Below are 27,272 nucleotides of genomic sequence, written 5' to 3' on the forward strand. Positions count from 1 at the left end.
CCTTTAGACTTTCTGCAAGTCGACAACAAACTTGCATGGAGCTGACATAAATCCTGCTGTTTTATGGAGGTGGGAGGTGGAACACACACTATGGAAGAAAGGCAACTAAGCACCTTGAGCATCAACCTGTACGGATGAGCTGGAGAGGGAGGACAAATGTTTAATACTGAGTTCAGCAAGTCCCAAGAAAAACACAGAGCAATATTCCAACAGCTTCAGGGCAAAGTCAGCAAAAAATCGAAGGCAGATCAGTAAAGTGTCTGACAAACAAGTCCTGTGTGGTACCATATGGGCAGGCCAAGGAGCAGGTGGAGAAAAACTAGTATTGAGCCCAAGATAATGAGAATTAGCAGCGTTCGACTGAAAGATTCAAGGGAAATTGGGAGAGCATCCAGTGGCCTATATCATCTATACAGTTAAAAAGAGGCAGACAAGAAATTAGGCAGCAATGTGCCCTCAAAGGAAAATCAGCTAACATGCTCCTTGCTGTAAGCCAGATCTCGAGATATTAAGTAGTTATCATGCTGGACAAGACATTCTTTTTCTTAGGAAACTGTTACAAATGCATAAACCTAGCGTTCATTACAGTGTAGTCTTTGGACCTGACTCTGTTCTTCTATATGATGAATAATCAGCTACACCAGTGAGGCTGGGGGTTGCAGTAGGTATGTACGGATGAAAATACAAAAGAAAGCTGCTCAAATGGGTTCCATTCTATATTATTATCTACCAAATTTCCCAACAAATCAGGGAAACTTTGAATCTACTTACTGAAAAGCTTTTAATTTTGAGTCTCACTAGAATCCTAAACAAACTTACCTCAGACCTTAAACATGCTTTTCTCACACTCCACTCTGCCCCAGAGGTGAGGTGATTCATATGTATGAAAAATGCAGTTTTATTCCTGTTTCTAGGAACAAGCTGAAATACAGTTACAAGGGTTTTAAACCAGCTCTTAGAACAGTTCTTCTCCTTTTTCATTTGCCCTGCACTCTGCAAAGCCCCTGTGTCCAGTCACAGTGTTCTTACATCTACTACTATTAACAGGGATACTCATCCATACAATGCAGCACTAACCAGGTAAACACAGGCTATGTTAAAGACTTTTCTGAATGTTAACTTTACCGTGCAAACCACGCTAAGTAGAAACTGTGGCATGCCATATGTCTTGGTGCTAAATGTTAATTTCCTTCCATCAGTGGTTTACCCAATATGAGAATTATTTTTCCTGCAGGTTTTTGCAAGGATATGTCAATGTATCTAATTTTATATTTTAATAGAATTTTACAAGCCAGTAGGCCAGATTCATATCAGTAATTGCTGATAAAATGGGTGCAAATTGTCTTGATCAAATCATGAGTGTAAACAATTTTCTAATTAGACTGCTTGAAACTGGCAGTAACAAGATGATGCTTATGCTAGTCATCAGGCAGAAAGGATGTTTAGCAATTTATCTCCCTATTTCTGTTTTGTCTCCCTGCTGAAGCAGGGCAAACACACGTGTCAAGACTGATACACAGCAGCAGGACTGCTCCCCACGGAGATGGTGCTTGCTGCTAACCTTTCTGCAAAGGCTGTGACTTAGAGCAAAGTATCAGATGTGATGAGTAACTAGGTCTGGAAGGAAGGGAAAATCAGTTCCTGCTGTTATATACACTTAAGCATGCTTGGAGGAAGAGGTTTCCAATACCACTGGGTGAGGAAGGCAGAGGAAAGGATGAAAGCACCCTAGGAAGGAGCCAGAAGCTTATGCAAGCTGAGCAACCCTGCAGGAAAACCAACCCATCCCGTCGCATCTCTGCTGTGGCTCGGTTGCTTACTGTTCCAAGCATGTTTTAATTTTTCTTGGAAAACACCAAGTGCTTTCTGGTTCCTCTCAGTTTGGAAAATAAGAGCATGTATTTTTATAATATGAGATTTTTCTCTTTTTCTAATACGCTTTCTGTAAAATCATTTACCATGCAACTGAGAAAGACAGTACTTCTGACAGCATTCATTAACATCTGGACTAGTGGGCACTGAAAAGAAGGGACCAATACATCTCCCTCGGATCCTGTGCAAAACTTGCATGTCTCCCCTGTTTATACTCAAGCTTTAAAGCCTCTATTCTGCACCTACCAAATGGGAACAAGAAAAGAAAACCTGAGCCACTAGAAGGTTCCTGAGTCTATCAAACTCACAGCTTCGATGTCCTCTACTGCCTGTACCAGGATGACAGAGCAGCCTTTGGCCAAGGACCATTACGGGTGATGCCTCCCAAAATAAATGGAACAGCCTTCAAGAACAACTCAGAAAGAGCTGGGCTCAGAGTGCTCAGCTTTCTGAAATTGTCTATGTGCTGTTTTGTTAAATGGAATAAGAGCCTGCAAGAGCTCTCTGCCTACCCGTCCGCATACCAAATTATTGCTACAGCTTCACGCATCTTACTGCTGGAGTTCTGTCAGTGCACAGCTTCATCAGAAACATCATGGGGAAAAACATCCGGCCTGCTGCTGAAGTTAATGGGCAAAAACTCCAAATGATTCAATGCTGCAGGATTTCTTCTTAATATAAATTAGGGCATTAAGTCATAAATTTCTTTTGTTGAAATAAAAATCTTCGGCAATCTCAAGGCAAGAGCCTGCAGGAATTGCTGCAGAGCAACTGTCCCAGAAAGCAATTGCTATGTTCAGGAGAAGTTCCTCCTCTATTCACACTAAGGTAAAATTGCCTGGGTAGAAAGAAATAATTCAAGGTATTATGTCATCTGGTTGCAACTTGCTTTCCCCTCCTTGGAGTAGCTAGAATTTTCCAGGGCTACCTGTACTGTGCCATGGGGTCATAACTCACTTATTCATTAACAACAATAGCTTTTACAGTGTAGAATACCAGTAAATATCACCTCCCACAACCCTTTTGCAAAAGTAGCCTTCTAAAGAATAGCAAACCTTCATGGATATTTTTAGAGTATGTTTAAATTACTTCTTAACCAACATCTCCAAGGATTCTACTTTAAAGTATAATTAAACATTTTTATTTGGACTTCTATATACACATAAAGTCACAGAACTATCTCAACTGCAAGATACCTTTGTCTAAAAGAAACACAAGCAAATGATGAATGACCTGCTAATAAAGTACTTGCTAATTTTCCTTTGGAGACTGGATATTGTAAGCATTTTGAGACACTAAGAAGCATAATTAGTTGTAGGAACAACTAAAGACTAATTACAAGTTGGGGGGAGGAAAGCATTACTATAATTAGGCTCATTTGTTTCACCTGGAGAGGAAAAATCCACAGTAATCTGGAAAACAGTGCAATATAATTAACATTATTTTTTTTGACATAACTAAGTTAGGAAATGAAGTCGCAACAGATAGTTCATTTAAAAAAGAAAGAAATTTCACAGTCCCCTTTATGCAAAGGTCAACTGCTCCCAACTAATGCTCCTATGTACTGTGCTTTCTAGAAACAGATTTTTCTTCATTTCCCCTTAACACTACACATAATTGCAAGGATAAGAGATATTAATTTGATCTTCCTAAATGTCACACACTGAAGAGCAAATGAGGGATAATTCAGGTGCAGTTCTGATGTGCACACCTTTTCCAGTCCCTACATTAATCAGTGCTAGGAGAGTTCCAAGTATTTTGTTTCACAGGGTCTTGCAATCAATGAAACATTTAGACTACAACAACCTGCCTATTTGCCTCATTACGGCATGGAAAAGTTAAAAACATTTCTTAATGACCAAGACACATTCAAGAGCATTGGTCGACTAGTGCTGTATAAAATAAGGACTGTATCTCTAGAAAAAAGCTATCAAGGTTGAAATCTGACTTACTGTTAATTATCTTTTTCAAAAAGGATTTGCTCACCTTTGTAATTCTGTATATGTTAAAATCTTCAGTGGCACTTACAATTTAACATATATTTTAACCCTCATGAGTAATCAACCTTGCAAAACGAAAGCTGCAGGTACAGATAGTCTGCAGAAGGGAAGGTTGTGCTGCGAGTGAAGGGATTTCAGTATAGAGCAGGTAAAAGTAATTTCAGATGTCTCTTCACAGAGAAGACAGTAAGAACATCTTATGAACAAGCAGGTTATCTCTGGTTAATCCTCTGCTCAGTGATTTTGAGTTATCCAGAAAGCCTTCCTAAAAGTCATGTCAGTAGACAGAGAAGACCTTTCTACAACTCATTCAATGCCATGAAATATCCCCAAACACCTTTCTACATCATTTTTTACTGAGTCATTTTTCACTAGCACCTGGCCTTATATATTTCCATTAGATGTCCACATTGCATTGACCTGCTATGGCATCACACATGCAGAGAGGCCAGTGATGTATTCCAGGATTTTTCACAGGCATGAACATGACTGTGAGTAACCGCTCAGCTGTGATGGACTTTATTTTATGGATGTGAACTAAGAGCAGACTCCTATCTCTGCGACTAACTGCTGTACCTACCAGAGGGGGAACAAGAAACGGGTCTTATCGCAAAGACCTGCCCATTGCAACTGTTCTCAGACAGGGACAGGACACCAAATCTGCTTGCTCGCTGTGCCCAGTTCCAGGGCTAGGCCTCATTTCAGACATTAATTGCACTAATTGCTGCAATCCCAACCACAAAAAGAAAGCAGTTCATGCAAGGGCTTCACTCAGGCAAAAGGAAGCAATCAGCGCAATGCAGATGAAATCAAGTAGTTGCTGTTAACCTTTGCAGGCTCACATGTACTATAACCCAGATCAAGCCCTTGGAAGACCTAGAGGAGGGACAAATGCAAAGAGCAGTAACTGCTCCTAATTAACAGTTCTTAGAGACCATTTACAATAGGAAAAGTTTGTGCAAAAGCAAATGGTGATGCTAGAAAAAGCTCTCATTCTCTGCTGCCAGGTGACATAATATATTTTATTCTTACGAAGAAACTTATTATTTCACCACCATAAAAACAGGTTTAAAACAATTTACGGCCCCTCACCATCCTACCTGCAGTGCTACGTGAAAGCAAACAAAAGCAGCCTGCTGGGTCTGGTTTCTTTAGAGCCGACTTGATCACATGCAGCTGCAGGTGATGGGCTCCTGCCAAGCATCATTGAACTCCGAAGAGACTGTTTTATCAGCCAGACTTTCAAACAGGCATTTATATTCATTGAACACCTCTCACTATTAATACAAGGGAGAACGTACCCTCTCTGCATCTCTCCCAGCTGAGACACTGGGAGGGATTTAGGCATTATTCATGGTGGTTTTATTGCTTACAATTAGAGCTGTTGGACCAGCTCTTCAGCTGGCATAAACTAAGCACTGCTTTATTTAAATTAAAAAAAAACAGGCTAATTTACACCAAATTATGATTTGTACTGAAGGCCCCTACAGATTATTTACTTGATACATCAATTACTTTATGTAATTAAACTATCTGATAGTGAGTGTTTCTTCGTAAATTATGAGTCAACTATAATGTTTATTCATTGAAGGGATCAGACTGTTAGGCAACATGAATGTTGCCTTTTTTTTTTTTTTTCCTCCTCTCTCTCATGAATTTGGAACTTATCAAATCCGCATGGAAAACTCCTTGCAATGTCCGATTTTGAACTTCTTGCACATTCAAAGCTCTCACAGCTTTAAAGAAAATTTTAGGGAAGGAAGACATGGTGGATGAGTCCTCTTGCACTTATTTTGTAATTATTGCACAGTTAGCAAGCTGACGCTGAGCTCCTACTTTGACAACGCTTCAGAAGAGTCGAGCTGTAAAATCACAACCACCATGCTGCCCAAAGGAATTTATTTTGCCCAGTTTTGTCTTAGATGTGCAGCTTTGCGACCAGTTGCTTTACTAATATACACAGTACACTGAGAGCAGTATCTCTGTTTTGTGCATTCCAAAGGGCAAAATAGTCACAATGTTGAACCTCAATATACAGACAGAGAAGTCAGTGTTTTGCTAGAATATCAGCATGGATTTCAGTTGTTCTACAATGAGTCTAACAGCTTTGTTATTTAATTTGCTTGTCTGACTACAAGCACAGAACCTCTGTTAAAACTACAACTTTTAGGTAGGTTTGTAGGTGTATGATAACTAGGAAAACAATTTATTTTCCTACTGTGATTCACAATTATTTTATGATGAATCAGTATCCGTTTTCATTTACACAGTGAAAAGTATCTTGTATCTCTTACCTTTTATTTCTGTCTTCTATCTGCAAGATATACACCATGTCATCGGCAGCGTGAAGTTTGGAACTGCTGTCTCCCCATTTCAGCTTCAGGCTCTGAGGGCCCGCTGCTGCACACTCTAACCGAGGAGGTAAGGGTGGTAATGGCCTAGTTTTTGCTTTAATAAAGTTGCTAAATGGTCCAGGTCCAATTTCATTGACAGCTTGGATCCTGATCCTGAAGTAAACAAGAAAAAAGGGTAAATGTTAAATAAAGTGCTTTCACAATGTCCTTGGATAGAAAAGTCTCAAGAAACCAAACAGCCTTCTGGAGCTGACTGATCCTTCATTAAATACTGTGTCCACCCACGGTAATCAGTATCTTGCCCTGGCAAAGTGAAAGGCTCTGTAACATAACAATTATTAGCATCCTGTTTATATCATAAGAACAGCAATGAAGACACCAAGAAATGCAATCATGCAGAGGAAGGAAGATCTGGTAAAGCAACCTGCAAGTCTGATGGCAGCCCCTTCGACCACTTGAAAAACAGGAGCAAACAACTGGCTTCTGGACTCTTACACAAACTGGATATGGCCATCATCATTGGATTAGATATTAGAGCAAATAAAAATTTGCTTCGAGTCACTCTTACAAGATGGACAAAAGCTCCATAATGTCATCTGAACCAGATTAAGGGCCTTTAGAAGAGAAAAACAGACCACCTATGTAGTCATAGCAGTTTTAATTTGGAAGCATTTTTAAAATTGAGCTTCTAAATTCTATTTATTTCTTAAGGTAATGACCCCTGGCTTTTACTCTTCTGTCACTTGCTTATCCCTCTGCACCATAGTTTACTAATTGCACAATGGGAACCTGCTCATAGGAACAAGCAAAGCACAGTAGTATTTTACTGTGGTAGCATCAACAGCAACATCACAAACAAAAAAGCAAAATATCCTTCTGGAAAGAGGGCTTTCGCTAAGAGATTGAGATTCTGCAGAAACACAAGTATTGACAGAGATGACCCTAAAAGGTTTCAAGCGCTTGTTAAATAAAAGCAGAAATAAGAGACAACAGCCTGGGAAAACTAATCGGCTTTTTAGACAGCAACCCAGTTCAGAGAGCTGGACAGATGCCATTGACTTTGAAACTCCTGGGCACAGCAGCCTAATATTTTCTCATGGGAAAAGATTCTCTCCAATAAATGTTGCTTCTTCTCAAAATTATTAGCCACCAGGAAGCCAGGAGATCCCTGGCAAAGGTGGTAGAGGAAGAAGGGAGAAAAGCTGGTATGGCATTACAACTACCTTGGGGTGAGCACAAATACTTATTTTGATTACAGAACACCAATAGTTTATTAAATATTTTTCTTTGAAGAGTAAATATGTAGCTCTACCATTAGAAAAAGCTTATGCAGAATTAACATAGGAGCAAAATATCCTTAGAGGAGATCCCTCTCCCTTTACTACTTCAGCAGTCTAAATAATCTTCTGGATGGAACAACCCATTTGATATGAAAAAGGGTCAAATTCTGTCCTCCAATTCATGCTCAGAGAGCGCTCGTCTCATTCAAAGAGGCGTCAAAAGGGCTGAATTTGGCTCAGAGTTTTTCTTGACAATCTTGTTGGATCACTGCAGGGAGCAGCACGATTCCCATGACAGTCAACATAGACATTTTCACCCATGGAGAAGGAATCACTGGTGGAATATTGGTGACATGAGAACTAAGCCCTAAACTCTGTTAAGTTCAACAGTAATCGTTATTATTGACATTGCTGTTGCATTCAAAGATGCAAGAAGAATAAAATATTTCTAAGAAACTAAAAATAGGATTTTAAAAATAGGAAGGAAAAAAGGCTTATAAAGCAACTGAATTAAAAAGGACAGCATGCTTCTGTAATATTAAGAGCAGTGCAATTAACATAAACATTGATATTATTTCATTTTACATTATTGGTTAGCTTCAGGTTGAAAAGTCATTACATTAATATTCAATAGCCCTCTCAGTTAAAAACAACAACAAAAAAAAAAACCCGAATTTTCCCCAGGATGCTGAGAACTCATCGGTTGGCAGGCCCACCTCAGCAGGGACACCGGAGGCACAGAACGTCTGGTTAGAGCAACACACTCCACAGCACATGCTCCATGACTTTGGTGTTTGGTTTTGGATAAGGCAATCTCTCAACAGGACCAAAACTGCTCCTGTCCTCAAGCTGAGTAGCTCTCCCTCATTTCCTACAGTGGTTATCTCTTTTGGAAAAAAGTAGTGTTGGATACAGATGTCTCCTAAATAACAAATCACATTTTTTAGGTATATGCTGATGGACGTGCTTAGTAGACATGTGCATGAACATACATGTACATCTGCTCATCTTCCCCACGCCAGTCATGGGCACATGCTAGAAATGAATCTCTTCCTCCTCTTCCATTTCCTGCTGCATTCACCTGCTCTGCTGCTCGTGCTCCCTGCTCCTGACATGCACATACTCCCCAAAACCCACTCCTGAAACATGCACATACTCCCCAAAACCCACTCCATGCTTCTGAACCAGGAGAACAGCCTGGTTGCTCTGCATCATCTCCATCGCGGATGCTTCCGCGCATCCCTGCCCCAACGCGGGACACGCTGCAGCTCAGCGGCACAACCCACAGTGGGAAAGAGAGGAGACTCTCCAAATCAAGCGGAGCCAACTGAATAGATACTGCGAAAACCAGTGTTTTGGTTAACATCTCTGTATTTACATAAAACTAGGGTATAAATATGTAGAATTATTTGCAGTGAAAACCGCTTTTGAATCCTTTCGTCATTTAAAGATTTGTAACTTAAAGTATCCTAAAAATTGTTTTGGAAAGGTCATTTTCAAATCTCATAATCACAGTTTCAAAGTCAAAATATAAATAGCAAATTTAGGTATATTACCTAGTTCTGTGGGCCCCAGACAAGATTATTCAATCTTGCATTTTCCCACTGTTTATTTTCAACATTAAAAAAAAAAATCAGACTGCTTATTTTCAATATTTAAAAAAATATCAGACTAGGCAAATTTAGAAACCATTCAATGACCTTTCATAGATCATTATATCTTATAAGATTCTTGACCCAGGAAAATAAACACACGGAACAGGATGCTATTTTCAGTTCAGTCATGAAGTCCTTTGTAGAGTATTCCAGCAAACTGAAAAATCACTTTTGAATTAATTTGATGTTGCTTGACATGAGAAGAGTTTGATTCACCCGTTCCCATAAGCCTGATGCAATTGGTGGCCTTCTAAGCACACAGTGCCTGCAAAACCCTGAGTTTTGAGTTAAAATGCTGCAGACTTCAAAGGGGAGGAGAGGCAGCACAGCCTTCCCCTACCATCTGCCTGCACACAACGGCTGACAATTATTCAGCCTCATAAATCCCTAGTCAAATAACATAAATTCTGGTTTACAACCCAGTGCTAACTGCTGTCTTGAACATCCAAGGAGCTCCTTTCTCATCTCGGAAGATCTCCCCTCCAATAGAGCTTAGAAATGGCTGAAAATCTTTATTCCTATAGTAAATTGAAAATAACTTTTGCTATTAAGCTTTAATAAGGCTACTGTGTTTATTACTAACTTAAAGGAGCATTCTTAAAAGTTGTTTTACAGCAAAGTATTATAACAGTACAGCAAAATTAACTACAGAAAATACCCAGCAAAGCTTGGGAACAGAGTGTAACAGAATATTGACATTTCTATTGCCATTGAATACTTATTTATTGCAGAATATGTATTAACTCGCTTCCAGTTACATCACTTCGCAGAAAACTGCTCCAAGTATTATTACTTTATTATCAGAGCTTCCTGACTATGGCAGTAAAATGGATGGATTATGGGACATACACACTATGTATTTCTGCAGCTGGCCAGGCAGACAGACACGGTCAGAGTGGATGCTTATAGGTGGCTTCTGGAAAACATTCACCTTTTACAAGAGTTTGTACCAGATTCTGGAGGTCTCCCCTCAAAATCACCTGTCCATTGGCTGCCTGGCAGATGCACAACTCAGCTCTGATGCCTCCAGCGTGTTTGGGGATGGAAACCCTTCCCCTTCCATCCTTGGCTGGAGTTACTACCAATCCAGAAACTGCTTTGGCAAGATGTTGCAGAGACTCAAAAACAGTAGGGTTTGGCTTGTTTAGTCTAGGAAAAACAAAGCCTGGATGAAAACATGTTTGCTGCTTTTAAACACAGCAGGGAACAAGCACTTGAGAGAGGGAAGAGCTCGTTGTGTTAAAACGAAGTTGACTCAAAAGAGAAAACTGCTGGGGAACAAATTTAGACAATGAGATCAGTGCTGTTCTGAAATACCCTTCCAAATCGAATGGGAGGACAGAAAACGAGGGGCGGGAAGGACAGAAATCTCCAGCACATTTTTAAAAAATAGCATAGTAATTGTGTTGAAAGGAAATACATGGCGTCCTGACTCCCACAGCAATTCCCTGGGGCTCACTCATGATGAAGAGCCTCCTTGCAGGCCTGTTTTCCAAAGGCATTTCACCTTTGCATCTCTGAGAGCACAGAATTATCAGCAGCTTCCCATGTTCTTACCATATCACTTCATTCCATTTTCTGCACCAGCAATTCCACTTTAGAGTAGCTCAAGGAAACTATTCGGGGTGGTTAATCAAAACTAGCAATATTCTTACACTTATGCGGTCCTTGGAGCCTGAAATAGCATAGAAAACTAGAGCATGTGTGTGTGTAAAGGGATGTGTTTATTTATGGACACATTTATATGGGCACAGATGTTTCCAGATTTAAAAACTGGCGTACACAAGCTTAACAAAGAAATACAAATCAAGGAGTTCTCAGTCAATCTGGTGACAAAAATATCTCTTCAATATGTCTATTTTTACAAGCACACAAATACTTCAAACTGCAGCCAGTGCTACAAGAGGTGCTATTGCAACTTGGCTTTAGACACTTGGTCTGCCCTGACAGACACAAGACTTAGGAGTTCACTTATTTTATTAAACAGCAATATTTCATATATTATTGCTCCTGATTGGTCATCTACTGGTTTGTGCTCTTAATTTTTAGGAGCTTAGCCCTACAAAAATATTTGTTCCCTTCAGCTCATCTCCAGTGGGTTGCTCCAGGCTCTTACTGTGCATTAGCTGGTTTGGCCCTTGACTGGGTAGTGAGCAACAGACTGTCCAAAAAGGATGCAGTTCCTCAGCTGGGTAATTCAGTCAATTATTAGTTTTATATTATAACTTATTATTTATATAACTTATTAGTTTTATAATAGGCTTTTGATTAGTTTTCAACCAGTTGAGCTCCCTGATCTGGCTTAAAAAAGGTCATATGAGCACCAGTGCAGATGCAAGGGAGAGTGGCAGAAACACCTGGAAATGTGGTGGCAGAGGCAGATCAGAAGCGTGACAACTGGTAGGGGAGGTGGTTTTGTTCTCATCTGCTTTAAAAGTAGAAAACACAGCTAATTTTCAACAGGATTAATTTTTGCATTCTTTAATACTGCAAGAAAGTTTTGCTGGCACAAGGGAGGATAATACTTGAGGAGAAAGAACAAGAGGGCAGGACTGCTTCCTTTGACAACTACACGTGCTTGAACTTACACCAAAGTTATTTAAAATACAAACAAACCACAGCTGAAGATTGTCAAATCTAGCTTTTTAAATAAAATACATGTTTTTTAACAACCCGGATATTCCAGGCAAAGATCAGGACTCACTGTGCTAGACACTGTAAGGACACAAAATGAAAGTATGTCCCTTGCTTTAAATAACTTCTATTAGGTATATTTGTATTTTACTTGCTACAAGAAGTTCTCTTTTTAGGGTGCATGGTAAAATTCGAGAACTGAACTTTTTCTTTAAATTTTACAAGATCTGTAGGATTGTGACCCTTGAATACCAGAGAAATTTTATTATTGGTCTGTGCCATGTCTAATTTTAGAGCTGTGCAATTAGATGTCTGTACTTACTAGAATAGCACTCAAAATAGAATTTCTCCTGACATAACTTCTGCTGTATTGCTGCTCATTTCTGGTAATAAAATGCCAGAATGTCAGGAGTTAAGGGAAAAAAACATTATATATGCCTGAACATTGAAGTAGCTATAAAATTTTTGCAATACTATTTAGAAACAAAATTTAGACTCTGGACTATTATGAAGAAATTCATTCTAAACTCAGATTTTCCTTTCTTTTTTCATATGCTAAAATAAGAAATACAGCTATTCAGAAGCATACAAATAGAAATCCATAGCATGCAAATTGCTATCCACACATAGTCATCAATATAGTTAATATTAACACTACAGACCCTTGGGATTTTATTGATTATCATCTGAGAAAAGGTGACATTGCATTCTAATTCTAGCTACCCTAGTTTGGGACTTTTATCTACCAGAGCAGCCTGTAAAGCATCATTTAAAAAGGAGAGGTAACAGGAGAGGGAGGAAGAGTAAAAAAGGGAAGAAAAAACTAGTATTTGAACCCTCCATATAGGAACTGTATCAGACTGAAGCTCACTTCTTTTTCCCCTAAACATTTCCCATGTAATATTAAGCTCTGCATTCTCATCCTGAGTTCCTGCACCTCACCAAAAATACTCTACTCACCGGTACGAGGTTTCTGGCAGCAAATCTTGGATAACGTAAGTGGTGACGTTTCCCACGGGAATGCTGCTGTCGCCAAGGTCAATGTTGTAGGCGGTGATTTCGGCCCCGTTGTTGCAGGGCTCCTCCCAGCTCAGAACAAGGCACACGGAGGGGGACATCTGGGAGGCATCCACGGGCTCGTCCTCCAGCACGGAGAGGATGGAGACGGCATCAGGCACGGACGCGGGGAGTCTGCAGGCGACTACATCGCTGTAGGGTCCAGCTCCTGCCTGGTTAACAGCCTGCGAGGCAAAACATAATTTTTTTATGGGACAAATTCTCTATTTTACATGTCAGTCAAGCTTGTAAGAGTGAACTCTGCGGTCAGGAACAGTTGCATCGATTCTCTAGAGCAACTTATAAGCAACTTCTAAATGATTTACGCCCTCCTTGTTAGAGGGACTAATATCTTCCTTTGCTATTCAGAAGTGTCACTTAGACAAGTTCAAGAACATTTATCTTTGGCCTAACAGCTATTTAATCAAACTTAAGAGTAGCCCTTTTAGCAGCAGCAAACTTTGCTTAGTAAGAGAAAACATCACAGTCACCACTGTGGGTGACAGTTGGCATCACGTTGTCCAACAAAGTGGCTACCAAGCTGTCGTGCTGCCCTGTATACAAGAACTCTGCCTTGTGCAGAGTCCAACCTCAGGTACTTTATGCGAGCAGAGCACCTCATAGAGGGCACTTTGCTTGCTAACAGCTACACTAGTCCCTGACTTAAGTAATTAAGAGCTAATTTCATACCAAAAGTTTTTGATAAAAGAAAATACTAACTCAGCATGGCGTTTAATCAGATGTGGGAAATGCTGTGTACATTGCATTGAAATGGAATGGGAAATGCCTAACATGACATGATTATTACATATGTTTGTATACAGCATCAGAGTCATCCAGGTTGGAAGGGACCCTGGGACGTTATCTAGTGCAACCTGCTACTCCAAGCAGGGTCAGCACTGAGCACCAACCAGGTTGCTTGGGATTCTGTCCAGTTCCATCTTAAAAACTACCAGGGGTGGAGAACCTACAGCCCTTTAGGGACACTGTTCAATCTTTATTTATTCTCACAATGACAACTTTTTCTACTTTTTTGGTCTTTTCCTTTCTATCTTGTTCAGACAAGATACTCCAAGTTGATCTACTTCAACTTTTCTCTGGAGTGAAATTGGACACAGAATTCCAGACACCAACGAGGGGCAAATAACGGGGAAGACCAGCTTCCTTGGACCTAAAGACCTATGTTCACAGGTTGATACACAGCCCACTACGACGTTGGCCAACATGGTACGTGGAAAGCTGGCAATGTTATAGTACAGTCTGCACTACGCCAGAGAAATGCTGAAGATACAAGCCTCCAAAAGGAGCTTTTGACATTGCCCTGCATTATCCATCACACTGGTTTCTTTGGCAGCTGGGAAAGCAATTCCAAATTCTCCCTCTGGAACGTGACTGACCTAGAAAATGAGTTTACAATCTTTTCAGGAGGACTAGGACAGCGAGAAGGGGATATGCCAAACAGCTGCTTGGCTTCTTGTTTATGCTTTGCAGCAGTGAATAATTCTGCCTGCTCTGCATAGCACAAATAGACGGCCTTGCTTGCTGTTCTAGGAGGTGCTTTGTGTAATTGAAGAGATAATAAAATTAGATTTGTCAGCCCTTTAAAAAGCCCTTCAAAACAAATCCTGCTCCAGGGACATCTTCTCTTTAGTGAAGCGCTCCGAGAGCTGTTAAGAAGAGCGCCTTGTCCTGTGACCTGCCAAGGATGTTGTTTGCTTTGCCTCTAAACCAGGGCTGCCAATCTGTATCTTGCTCCAAGCAATGCCTTTTTAGTAGTGCTTTTAACTGTTTTATTGGACAACCTTATCATCATAACTGATGGGAATTTCCTTCTTCTGGGCTTCCTAGATATTTCCCCTCCCCAGATGGCAGAATCTTTCCCTGGGTAAGAGCCACAGTTGTGGTCAGGAACAGTCATTACGCAAAAAAGCCCCTGAGCAATAGTAAAGAAAAACTGTGTCCCCTGCAGTTATATACGCCCTATTCCTTGATTTTCTGTGGATTGAGATAGCAATGTTGTGTTTATTAGAGGCCAGAGTAAAGGTTAGGGGAATCTTTATTTTTAAAAAGCAAAAGAAGGATTTTCTGTTAAAGCTGCTAACAGGTAAGAAAGGAATATTCTCCTCTCCATGTTATTTAAAAAGCCTAAGATTTCTGAAACTAGTTAACTTTCCCTCTTTGTCCACAACTCACTCTTTTTTGTCTTTATTTTTGAAAAAAGTTCAAATGTATCTTATTCAAATGCATATCAATGTATCTTCTAACATGGCTTCTCAAATGCTTCTGTGTATAACAAAGCTCAGATCTACAGAATGAAGCCCTTTAGAAAACACTGCAGGGTCACAGATTAAAATATCTTAGTGGTGGTGTGTATGCAATTCAACTTGAGCTTACACATTAAATTATAATTGATGTGTTAAGACCTGGGTAGTTTGATGGAACTCATTTTAAACCACCTACTAGAAATATCTGTCCCTTCCAAAGATTACAGATGCTCTAGAGCTGTCTCTGTTACCATTTCTCACACTGAACTTCCCAGGTCCCCACCACTGGCCACAGAAGCGACTCCATAGTCACATCTAGTCCTGCTCAGTGGATTTTCATCACTCGCCTTCTCACATGGGCAGAACGAGCTCCCCAGCTCACACTTTAATCTGTTTCTCCCAACATTGCCAGAATGAGAACACTGCTATGGGCAGAAAACACAGCGGCGCTTATTCGCACGTGGGGGGCCCTCACTCTTGGGCTTCTGACCAACAGCTAGAAAACCTCAATAATAATAATACAAAAAAGACCGCCCCATTTAACAAAATGCAAGAAGACAACGCTTAACAAAATCACGTTGTCCCATCAAAGCAAAGAGCGTGGGTGGTCCCTGCGTTGCCAGCTGGGTGCATACATGGATGTTCGGGTGGATTTACTGGTGGTATTCTGTCTTAGCACACAAATAAACCTCGCAGAAGAGAATGCAAGAGTATCCTGGGTAAAAATGTTTTTACTTCATTCCCATTTACTTCCCATTACTTCCTGTCTACTTTCTTTCAGCAGACATGAAGGAGGAAAACACACATTTTGCAAATCTAAGAGACAAAATGTTAAAGATGAGGATTATGCTTTCTGGCAGCTACAGCTAGGTACATAGCAAGCTGCTAACTGGTTTGCTTCATTCGATAAATGAAACAGCTGTTGGAGTATATTACTTAAGTTAGGGCAATCTTCAACATCCTCTGAAAAGTGGGACATAGCTATTGTTTACTTAACAATTCCCAGAAAAAAAAAATTCTGGAAAGAGTCTAGAACATAATAATCTTATTTTAATATCAGAGGGCAGTTCATTAGTGGCAGTTAACAGCAGTATTCCCAAAGGATCAAGCACATAATGTATGAAAGCAATTTCTGAGAGCTAAAAGTTGTATCGACTATCTCACTTTGAATTGTGCAAAATCTAGAGTGTTTGATTATATAGATAAGAGCACTCTGCACTATTTAAAATAGAGATACACCGATTGTGACTTGAGCACTTAATTTTCTTGTGAGTAACAATGAAAATAAAAACACAGCAGAAGAAAATTGTCTTTACACTCTAGATTGCAATACATGCAAAAATTCACAGACAAAAATTGACAAAATCCATACCTGGAGCCTACAGCAGTAATGTGCTGCTGCTGACAACTCACTTATTTCAAAACAAGTCTCTGTGCCGTTATATACAAGTTCTAGAGAGTCCTCATCTTCTCCCCACTCTAATCTGTATTCAGAAATGTCAGCACCGGAACATTCAGGACTCTGCAACACAAATATTTATGTGGTTCAACTCATGAACGGACACTTCAGATCATTGTGTTTCAGTGAATAAAGGAATAAAGTCACTTATTACTATATTAATGCACAATTACCACAGCAAATGGACACACGCTGAATGAGTGTTGTATAATAGGTTACTGAAACAGGTCAATTTTGCACAAATATTACCTGAAAGAAATTCACAGAAATGAGAACGTGCATGCTGGTTCCACAGCACTACTTTGCTTTTCATCAGGACACTCAGTAATAAATTGTCTCTCTGCTGCCTTGGCAGAAGCCCAGTATGGAGACACAAACCTCGTCCATCTAATCTAGCCTCCCTGGTGATGTAAAGCACAACTGGAAGAACTAGCCTGCAAGAGCCCTAAGGAGCTCCTCATGGTACTGGAAAAGGAAAAACCACAGCAAATGAGGAGCCTGTTGCAGGCTTTGGTGGAAGTCAGCTATCCAGCTAAGGGTCAAAGTATGGGATATGGGAATGTGGGTCAGCATACCTTAATACCTGCAAAAAACCCTACAGGATTTGTATAACCCCAACAGTTCCTTTCTTGTTTTTCAGTCTACAGGAACATGGGAACCTGAATTTGCTAGAGATGCACTAGAGCAGGCATGGCTCCCCCCAAAACCCACGTATCCTGTTTAGTGCTGCACTGCATGGATTGGGAATCTCTGCTCTACGGGCACTTTAAAAACCATACTCTGGAATAGACAAATGTTTGGCAGTTACAGCATGCAACAAGTTCTCTCCTCTCCAGTGGGGAGAAAACAAAACAAAAAACAAACTAGTAACTGAGAAAATTAAATAAAGAGTCATCCACTTTAGAACTGCAAATTTGTCAGTATAACTATTCATTACTTGGAAAACAAGGATAAATTATGGGCTCAGCAGAGGAGGCACATGAAATTTCCACCACAGGGAGGCTATTTCCAATAAAAGGAGATAGAGCATCATTACACACCATAATGACCGCCCTGAAAAAACACCCAGCGTTCACTAGCGTCGTCTCAGAGCTCCCAGTTATTTCAGTAGGAAACCTGAGAACTGCTAAGCTGGAAGTCATGAAAGGAGCATCTTGGCATTTGCAACTTCTTGCAAAAAAAGGATAACCACCTTAACTGAAATTTAACTTAAAAGCCACAATTTTAAACCAATGTACAACAAAGGCACAGTAGGCTGCATGGTAGGCAACTTTATAATTCTTTAGTCAGAAGGAAACAGTCCTCAAATCTCAACAGTCCTTTGCTGTTTTTCATTATTATCCTGATCAGCTAAAAAGTAATGGGTCATTTAGGAAAACCTAACTATTGCAAACCACAGTTTTCCTTCCAAAGACAACTACAGAGCATGTCAGAAGCAACACAGCATTCACTCATGGCTGGGGACAGCAAATAACTGTTCATGCACTCAATTAAAAGGTAACCTTAAAAAGATTAGTGCAAATTTATCTTAGCTTCGCAAAATGCTGCAAGAAATATGAACAACCTTACCCAAAACGGCACGAAACTGTGCCTGCTTCATTTATAAAATAAAACTCGGATTAAGCTTGTGTCTGGATATGCTGGCAGCACAAACCCGTACATTCAAGTATCTGACTAACATTAGTAGCTTCTTTCTCAGCGCTGCCCATGTTAAGAGTCATCCTTTTGTAGGTGACACAGCTCGTTTCCAAAGAAAGTTTCTGGCAGAATTACAGCTCCATATCGAGTTTTATGTATGACAACATCCTTTCTCTTCTGTCTTAATTGACATCAACCGACCTCTCAGGGTTTCAACTATGATTTATTTAAAAAAAAAAAATCTCAAGTCTAAAACCCTAAAGGATGGAAAGAGAACACATACAAACTTAAATCCAAGTAAATATTTGGGGAAGAGACAAACAGTTTCTGAGGGAAAGCCGAAACATAAGCATTTGAGCAGAGTTAGCTTCATTTCAGAGAGACTGGCTTCATCCAAAATCAAATATTTGGCTTCGTAATTCCAGTCCAGAACATTCTGACATACTAAAAGCCTGCAGAGAGTGCACGTCTAAACAGAACAACGTCTATCGTTTGGTGCCAATGTAGGAGGTCTCGTATGCCCATATCCTAGGTCTGGGTGACTCATGATTAACTTTATCTAATTCTTTGCAGAGAAAAGTGGAGAAGGCATTTTTCTACAATAGAAGAGTTTCTGCATATATATATATATATATATATATATATATATATATAGTTTTTAAAAATCTAAACTAGTTAATAGTTCTTGAACTGGCTTTAAAGTGTACAATGACCAAATTGGGCTGGATAAGCAGGAGAGAAATTAAACATTTGGGGCAGCTGACTTACCTCCCAGCTTATGAGGACGCCTGTGTCAGACAGAAAGGAGAGGGAAGGTGCTCGGCACTGGCTGGGTGGTCCCGCTGCCGTGGTGACCTCTGTGGCTTCCGAGTACGGCCCGTACTACGGGGGACAGTTACCTATATGTTAATATAACAGCCCGCACATCTCTTGCTCCTTTAAGACTTTTTAAGAATATAAAGGACATAGAAACATTCTGAATGCAACAAGCTTTCTCAAGATAAACTCAACACTCAACACTAATTATCAGAGTGCAGAATTAGACTGTGGCCATATAAATTATTACAAAAAAACACTTAGAATGACACTCCCACAAAGACGAGCAGGACCCACTCATATCTCACTGAAACAACAGGAATATTTCAGCAGATTTCAGTGGTCATCAGATAATTTCTGATGAATGTGGGAAGGCCTATCTTCCCAGGAGACCATAAGAACAAAAAAAACCCATCAAATAGCCTATATTTTATCAACTTGAAATAAAAATATTCATTAACAATGTAAAATATTTCTCAAAGCACATCAATATCTTAGTGAAATTTCAGTGTTTGCTTTTATATAATTAAGTTTCTTAAAAACTGGAGGAATGCAATGGAAGAGCAATAGAGATGCTCCTTTTCATAAGCAGATATGACTATCAGTAGAGATTTAGCATATTTTGATCCAGGTGATTTTAGCCAGCCAAATCACGTTTTTAATAAGAGTATTGGATTCAGAACTGCACATCCTCATCTAAAATCCCTTTAAGAATTTCTCTCTCTATATTTGTTGCCCGACCTTCATCTTTCCATTCGCCAGCACTAACATCCTTCCACTCCAGCATCACGTCCCTGGCACAACACAACCTGCAGGGCACAAAAGGCAGAGGACCCCGAACGTACCCCGCCGTCGTTCAGAGCCCTCACGCGGAACCGGTACGTCGTGCCAGGAAGGAGGTTGCTGACTGTGCACTCCAGCTCAGCACCTTGATACACTTCAGAAACGACTTCTTCAGGTTCTGTCATTTCTACACTGTACTCGGAGACGGGACAGCCACTTTCTGATGAAGGGGCATCTAGAAAGAAATCATGGAATGTATTAACAGCATTAGGACATACGCCGGGAAGATTGACTCTTCACATATCATAGACACATAGACTATCAGCAGTTATTTTCCCCTTTGAGAGGCACCTTTAAATAATTTTAACCTAAGTATTCACATGGTCTGAGCCATGACTTGCAAAGAGTTCTCCAAGGCAATGATCTCTCTCTCTGAGTGAGAAGCAGTGTTAGATACCCAAAATCCCCAATTACTTGAACACAGTAGCTACCCCTCTACTACTGACCAGTTATGGTTTCCTATCTGAAAGGTCACCACCTTTATGTGGTGGTTATGTGGAAAACAAACAAACAAAAAACCAGAAAATCCTGCAACACACACAATTTGGACAAACACTACAATTTGGACATTGGTCAGTAAGTCACAAGAAGAAAGGGCAGACAAAAACACACAAAGAACGGAGCTAATGCTAAACATATTCTTCCTGGAGCAGCACATGGTGGCTGTCTGATGTAATCTTGGCTGCTGGTTTTGTTTGGACACATGTTAATAGAGGTCCTGTACCCTCAAAATCTACTGCTTAAACTTGGGATTTCGGGTAAGGCACCAACAACACCTAATAAAGATAAAAGCAACTGCCATCTTCAAATTTATTAGTCACTCTGCATGCAATAAAATACCACAAAACATTTATGAGGATCCAAATCTCTATACAATGATGTAAATCTTGAACTTGAGTTGGAATAATAGCTTTTTTGGAAACTGAACTTTTTTGTGCTCATACCTCATTCTTTTCAGACACTTTGCTCACCATAAAAATAATATTTTTGATAATATTTTCATACTAGATCTTAAGCCAGCATCACAGAACCAACCCCACATGGAGTTCTGAAAACTGATGGTCCACCCTAAGATACAATCTTCAAAGAAACAACATGAAACACTGAATGCACAACTAAAATTTTGAAATATATGTTAGAAATAGTGATGCTCTAGTAGACACTTTCCATATTTAATTTAACAGATGATGCTGAAGAACACAAAGAGATAAAGAAGAATCTTGGATGCTGCAAGTTTATCGTAGTGATGAAAGAATCTTGTATTTGGAAAAACATGCCTTTTGATGTTTTAGTGCCATGTCTATCATCCATGTACTTTTCAAAATTACAAGCTTCCAATGATTCTTTTGCTGTTATTTTGTGGATTGAGGTTTAAATACCACCCAAGATGCTCTGACTCAGATTTCTGAGTGCAGTTTTAAATTAGAAGTAGTAAAATGCTTCTACTACTTAGTATGTGAATCACACAGTATTTTTGAGATAAAAGGAAAGATACTTTAATACAGTGGCTATTTTATAGTCTTGACATAGAGATAGGTCCTAATTAACAACAGCAGGACTACAGTTTCAGGCCCAAAGGGCAACTGAAAGACGACCAAGTTCAGAGAGGTCCATACAGAGCCACAGAAGTCAATGAAGAATTTTACTTCTGACTTGCCCAGATTTTACTGGAATTGGGCAGAACACGCTGCAACTTCTCGTAAAACCCAGCAGGACAAATAAAAGCTAATGAAGGCTTAGCAGCCAACAGTGCAAACCAAAGCTATAGCCCAGGGACACGCTCCAGCCACTCACCCCATTGCAGCTGAACTTCTTTGTGCTTCGGCTTCCCTAAAACCCTTGGTGGCCGGCAGGGACCTGGTGCAACGCTGAGCGTACGGACAGGTAAACTCTCAGAACACTGCAAAAGAACAGGAGCTGCAGTTAACACCCCAGCAAGATTACCTACAGGACTACGAAAGAACGCAGGAACTAGAAAGTGATAACAAAAAATATTTCCTACCACTGCCAATTCTAAAATGCTATACTGGCACATTAGGAATTTATCTAAACACTAGAGGATATGAGATACTATCAAACATATTACCTACAAATGCAACACAAATAGTCCTTGCATTAGCACAATTGAAAATTTCACCTGAGGAAAATCTGTAGGAAAATTGTGTGTGGCTCTATATTTTAGTTTTCATTGCTTTTTAAATAATACCAAGCACTGAAGAACTCTTCAACTTCTCACAAAAACCGATATGTAGAGGAATAAAAATGTAGGTACTAAAATGCTCTTAACTCAAATAATGATGTGAATGACAAGAATCAGTGTCTGGAAAATGTAAGTAAAAATGTAAAGATTTCAACCACATAAAAGGTGGTTAACTACTACAGCGAGCTACACATACTGTATCTTCTGATATCACCAAATTAGGGCAATACAGGCCTACAGCAGATGAGATTCTACAGCCTTTCTCAAGCAAGCTGTCAGAGCAGATAAATATTACAGTCTTTCCTACCCTACCTTTGAGAAAACAAAATCCCAATAAATTGTGTTTTGCCTGAAACAGCCAACCAACCAACCAAAGTAGTAAAGAAAACTTCCAAAATGCAGCAACTTGCAAGAGATCATTAACTAAAACTGCTGTGGCTATACTGCATTCAAGGACTAAATCTGAGGGAAAAAATCACTTTTTAAAGCAGAAATGATTTAGCATATTTAACACATAAATCTCTGAAAAATATATAACGACAAGAGTTCTTACTGTTAAATAATACTTACCTGGCTGTGTCCACCTGTGCTGATGCAGCATGCCCGGAGTTTATACAAAGTGCCTGGTTTCAAGTGAGTACAGGTATATTCTGTAGCTGATCCACTATATGCCACTTCCCACTGATTGGCTAAAAAATGAGATATATGCATATTTAGATAAGGAAAAATGCAATATATAATTACTAGTGTCTAGGAGGAAAGAAAGTCTTTAATGCGGTTTCCCATAAATTATTTTAGGAAAGTATTTATACTGCTAATATTCTTCCTTAAAGACATACATGTATACATAGAAACACTTTATAAATATACACATATGTACAGCCATACAGTAACTTCAGCCCTACAGTCTAAAGTTCAACCCATCTTATAGAAAAGGAAAATAAAAGGATAAGTAAATACCTCTCCCTCCCTTCTATAATGCAAATTCTCCCGGGAATCCTGGAAATTTTAAGGCTGCAAGTTTTACTCAGATCTGTAGCATTAGAATGTTAATGACAATAATACTCTATAATTTGCAGTGTTTAACTTACTAAGTGGTACTAGATTTAGCTTTCTGGTTAAACTGTGTCCAGTGAGCTCTAATATTTGCTATTATGACTTAGGACATAAAGACTTTTTTCTTTCCTTACATCTATGTTTCAACAAAAATTTTAGTTTTCTATTTCATATTTGGTAAAATTCATTGAGTTTTGGGAAGATGCCAGCCTATGTAGCTGAAAATGCCACCTACAATACTTGATACAATCAGTTCTTAAGCATAATCATGCAAAAATAGCATAAGAAATGATCAGAGCCCAAAAGGGCATTACTCTGTTATGGCAGGCGTTATGAGTGGAAAGGGATAAAACTGTGTCAGACCTACCTTCTGAATTTCCTTGGGAAATCTCTAATAGGTATTTTAGAATTTCTGAACCACCATTATCCTGCGGGGGATCTGAAAAACAAGGCAAGTCATCACTACATCAGATTAGGGGTAAAATAGAAGGTAAAGTTAACAGAAACTAATTCTGCTTCTGCTCTTTCTCCCTCACAAACAAACTCCCCCACACTTAACTTGAGGAGGGAAGTCTTATAGCAGAAGTTGGCAGTACAAATTATTTTTTTTAGAATGAGTCAAAATAAAGTGGCTGGATAACATCTCAGAAAGATAAAATATATGGAAAAATGAAAAAAGATACAAATATTTGTGCTAAGTATGGAGGTTTGCATCCCTGCTGAAGGAAGCAGACTGATGGGCAGCGTGCATGTGAAAAGGGACATGAAAGGGACCGTGCAAACCCTGGACATGGCAGTCAAGTGAAAGCACAACTTAATCAAAGCAAACAATGTTTTTGCCTTGGCAAACAAGTGGTTTTACACTTTAGTGCTTTTTGAGTAGTCAAACAACTAGAGCTGTGAAGCTCTCCAACACATTCAGCTCCAAGCTGAGAAGCTACATGAAAAATCTGAGTGTCTGCATCTGAGCGACATCTGAGTGACATGATGTGTCTGCATAATTTGACTTGAAATCAGTAATGTATATAATGACCTGCAAAAGCTGTAGCATGAAAAACTGGGTTGGCTTACCCCATTTGACACTAAAGCCATGGGATGTTATCGGCCCTTTAATTATGGGCCTGGTTGGAGGTCCTGGTCTGTCTGGGCTTGTGGTACAGACCAAAATTTCACTTGGAGAACTCTTTCCTTCCACATTAGAAGCAAACAACTGAAAGAAAAACACAGCAAAAATAATATTATTTCATTTTCTGATAGCTCTCCATAATATTTGTGCAACTGTTAAGGGAAGTGTTAAAACAGAAAGCACATCAGATCCCAAAGAATGTGGGCTTCTAACATTAAATATCTGATTGTCATGTTTTTTCCCCAGAATCACAAGGAATTTGCTAGTGCTCCACTAGTACTATATCATAGTAAGTCTGGATATGAGAATTAGAGGTTTTCTCCTTTAAAACTCATGCCAGCCCCTGTAGTTATACATATTCTAGGAAGATGTAAAATATTCATATAGAAAATATTCATAGAAGATGGAAATAATGACAGCAAATATGCTCTTTTTATTTTAGCGGCATCTCAAACAGTATTTAAAAGAAATTGCTTAAGAATATCAGTATCACACAATCAAACACTTAGGCAGAACGGCAGTCAATAACAAGTGCTTCTTTTGTAGTTATTGATTTTGTAGTTATTTATTTTGTGTGCAGGATGCACACAAAATAAATATTTTCAGCCAAAATTTTGGATCTATTCAAGAATATTTTCTGTAGACTTCAGTGAGAATGGTGCTGAGCCAGGAGAAGACATTAGGACCTGGCCATGACAGTGAGCAGATCCCAGTCATGTTAGAACCCCAAACGGTCCAACTGTGGCTAGTGGGAGTCATGTTAGTTCATACTAATATTTGGGACTTAAATCTGCTGCCAAGGAAATGAGTGATGAAATATTTACTATAATTGCTAATTGTGAACATCGATTTCCACTTTCAAAAGTTCTGCCACAATCGTTTCTATCATCTCTCCTAACAAAGGCCTTCAAAATAAAACAATTTATGAATTTTAAGGCCAAAAAAGAGCCATTCTCTCGTCCATGCTCCTGCTTCATAAAGCTATTAAAGTCTATATTCATTTCTGTGTGAACTAGGACATATCATTTCCATTTGTATCTGATCTCAACATTAAAAAAATGACGGCAAAAAGAACCAAACAATCATTACCATCCATGTGTTTCTCCTGAAAACACCTGAATTTGCTTGGCCTGCAATTTTCTGCAAATGGAAATTAACACTTTTTGACCTGCTAGATTGAACAGCAAGTTATCAAAGTTTCATCCACACTGGAGATCCCAATTGACCTGTCTACCTGCTAAATTAAATTAAATCAATTGAGGTTGTGGCATTAAAAATGTGTTGTACTTTCTAATCATTTATTCATCTTGCTTCTTCTCTGAATATTTTTCCATTTCCATTTAAGAAGCCTTAACGCAATCAACAGATACATGAACTAGCCAAACATCCAAGCAACAACACTAGGGATCAGTGCCAGATACAGATGCAATAAAACTCTATTTTTTAAACTAGTAAAACATTATTTCTTAAACTTATACATTACCTTCTTTATATAGCTAAAGACTGTACTAGCCTCGTAGGAACTGAAAATTCTTATTAAACTTTCAGCTCTTTCTCAGAGACACGGCTTCCCCAGCCTAGAGTCCTCCATCCTGTCACTAGAAATAAAACCTTATTTCCTTCCAGGTTACTTTAAAACAATGAGAAAGTGTACAGCAGCACTGGGAAGAGCCACTGGTGATTCCTTTTTGTGCTGAACTTTCAAATATTTCAGAGAATATGGTTTCTGCACATTTTCATATTAAGATTTCTATCATTTATTCTTCTTTCTCAAACCCTCATTCCATATTAAATGGGCCATTTTACAAAGGTATATTATGCTTCCATTATCACCGTAATGAACCAAACTAATTTCATCAAAAATGCTAGCTAAGCAGGGTACATATTCTGTAAGCACGCATGGAATAGTAGGAATTAAATTTCCCCTTTCAGTTTTATTAGCACAAGTCCCATATTCGTCAACCCATCACTTTGCCAAGGTTCAAAGACAAGTTGAGACTTAGCCAGTATAAAAATACTGCCACAGGATCAGGTTTTTTTTACAGCTTTGGGGCTCCTTATCTATGTTGTATGGCTAACGAACCCTGCACAGTCTGCACAGTGCACGAGCAAATAGCTCAGCACTGGCAGCTCAGGGTTGTGCTGGCAGTCAGCAATAGGAGGAAGAAATGCAGTTCACTGCAACATCAATGCAGCTTGGACACATTCATTTTTAATGTAAAATTAAAACAAACAAATAAAAAAATCCACTACTCAACAATCTTCCCATAGAAAAATCACAGGAGCTTTTGCAATACAAAACTAAAATATGTTTTTATTTTCATCTCCTAGTGCAACCTTGACAGCTTTCTGATTCTTTAGCTAGTCTTTATACAACTTTACAAAGCTTCTGTCCCATGAGGCAATTTATGCAAGGTTGTTTTTCAAGCTTTAAGCAATTCAGTGTGATTTTCTTCTGTTGCTACAGAACACGTTAAGATCGAGGAAAGCCAAGTATTTTTGTGCTGATCCAAACCTATCACATCCTGCTCTCACCGTGTCGCTTCTGAGTGACAAAACCCTGTTCCCAGACCCCGTGCTGTTGGTAACAGCAGTGTGCAAGCACAGTGTGCAAGCACAGAGACCACGAGCGTTGCAGGAGCGGGATCTCCATCTCCTGGAGCAGGACGCCCTCCACCGCCCCGACGCTGCAAATGCTGCCACGGGAGCCCGTCCTGCTTCAAAACACCTTGATTTGGGAAAAATCACCCTTCTTTTCCAGTTGAGCACAGCATTTCTACTGTGCCGCATGGCTTCAAGAGTCAATAAGGCAGATTTCTGACTTCTGCATGTGCAGAAATAGATTTCAAGGTATCTGCATGGGAAGCCTGTCAGCTCTGGAGCACTCACAGAGCAGGAGATATTAACACCCGCTAAACCAAAGCACAGCAAAGACCTGTGCTCACCTAAGAGCCATGTCTCTTAAGGAAAAGAAAATCCAGCATCACCTCAGACCCAAATTCATCTTTTTACAAGACTG

At 39.5% G+C, this 27,272-nt stretch overlaps 1 protein-coding gene across 2 annotated transcripts in view; it reads right to left on the reverse strand.

Moving 5' to 3' along the window:
- FNDC3B (fibronectin type III domain containing 3B) overlaps positions 1 to 27,272 on the reverse strand; it is a 141,566-nt gene that overhangs the window by 16,276 nt on the left and 98,018 nt on the right. For both annotated transcript variants that reach the window (XM_088523916.1, XM_088523915.1), the window contains 9 exons: positions 24,199 to 24,337; positions 23,495 to 23,566; positions 22,642 to 22,760; positions 21,666 to 21,771; positions 19,874 to 20,046; positions 18,981 to 19,094; positions 16,488 to 16,637; positions 12,756 to 13,036; positions 6,167 to 6,379 (listed from right to left, as the gene is read on the reverse strand). In XM_088523916.1, the coding sequence (XP_088380042.1) occupies positions 6,167 to 6,379; positions 12,756 to 13,036; positions 16,488 to 16,637; positions 18,981 to 19,094; positions 19,874 to 20,046; positions 21,666 to 21,771; positions 22,642 to 22,760; positions 23,495 to 23,566; positions 24,199 to 24,337 (1,367 nt within the window). The remainder of the gene's footprint in view (positions 1 to 6,166; positions 6,380 to 12,755; positions 13,037 to 16,487; positions 16,638 to 18,980; positions 19,095 to 19,873; positions 20,047 to 21,665; positions 21,772 to 22,641; positions 22,761 to 23,494; positions 23,567 to 24,198; positions 24,338 to 27,272) is intronic.

This window comes from Tinamus guttatus, unplaced genomic scaffold, assembly GCF_059628265.1.
Source record: "Tinamus guttatus ecotype Peru unplaced genomic scaffold, ASM5962826v1 Tinamus_guttatus_pri_ptg000198l, whole genome shotgun sequence".
In the NCBI taxonomy this organism is placed as follows: domain Eukaryota; kingdom Metazoa; phylum Chordata; class Aves; order Tinamiformes; family Tinamidae; genus Tinamus; species Tinamus guttatus.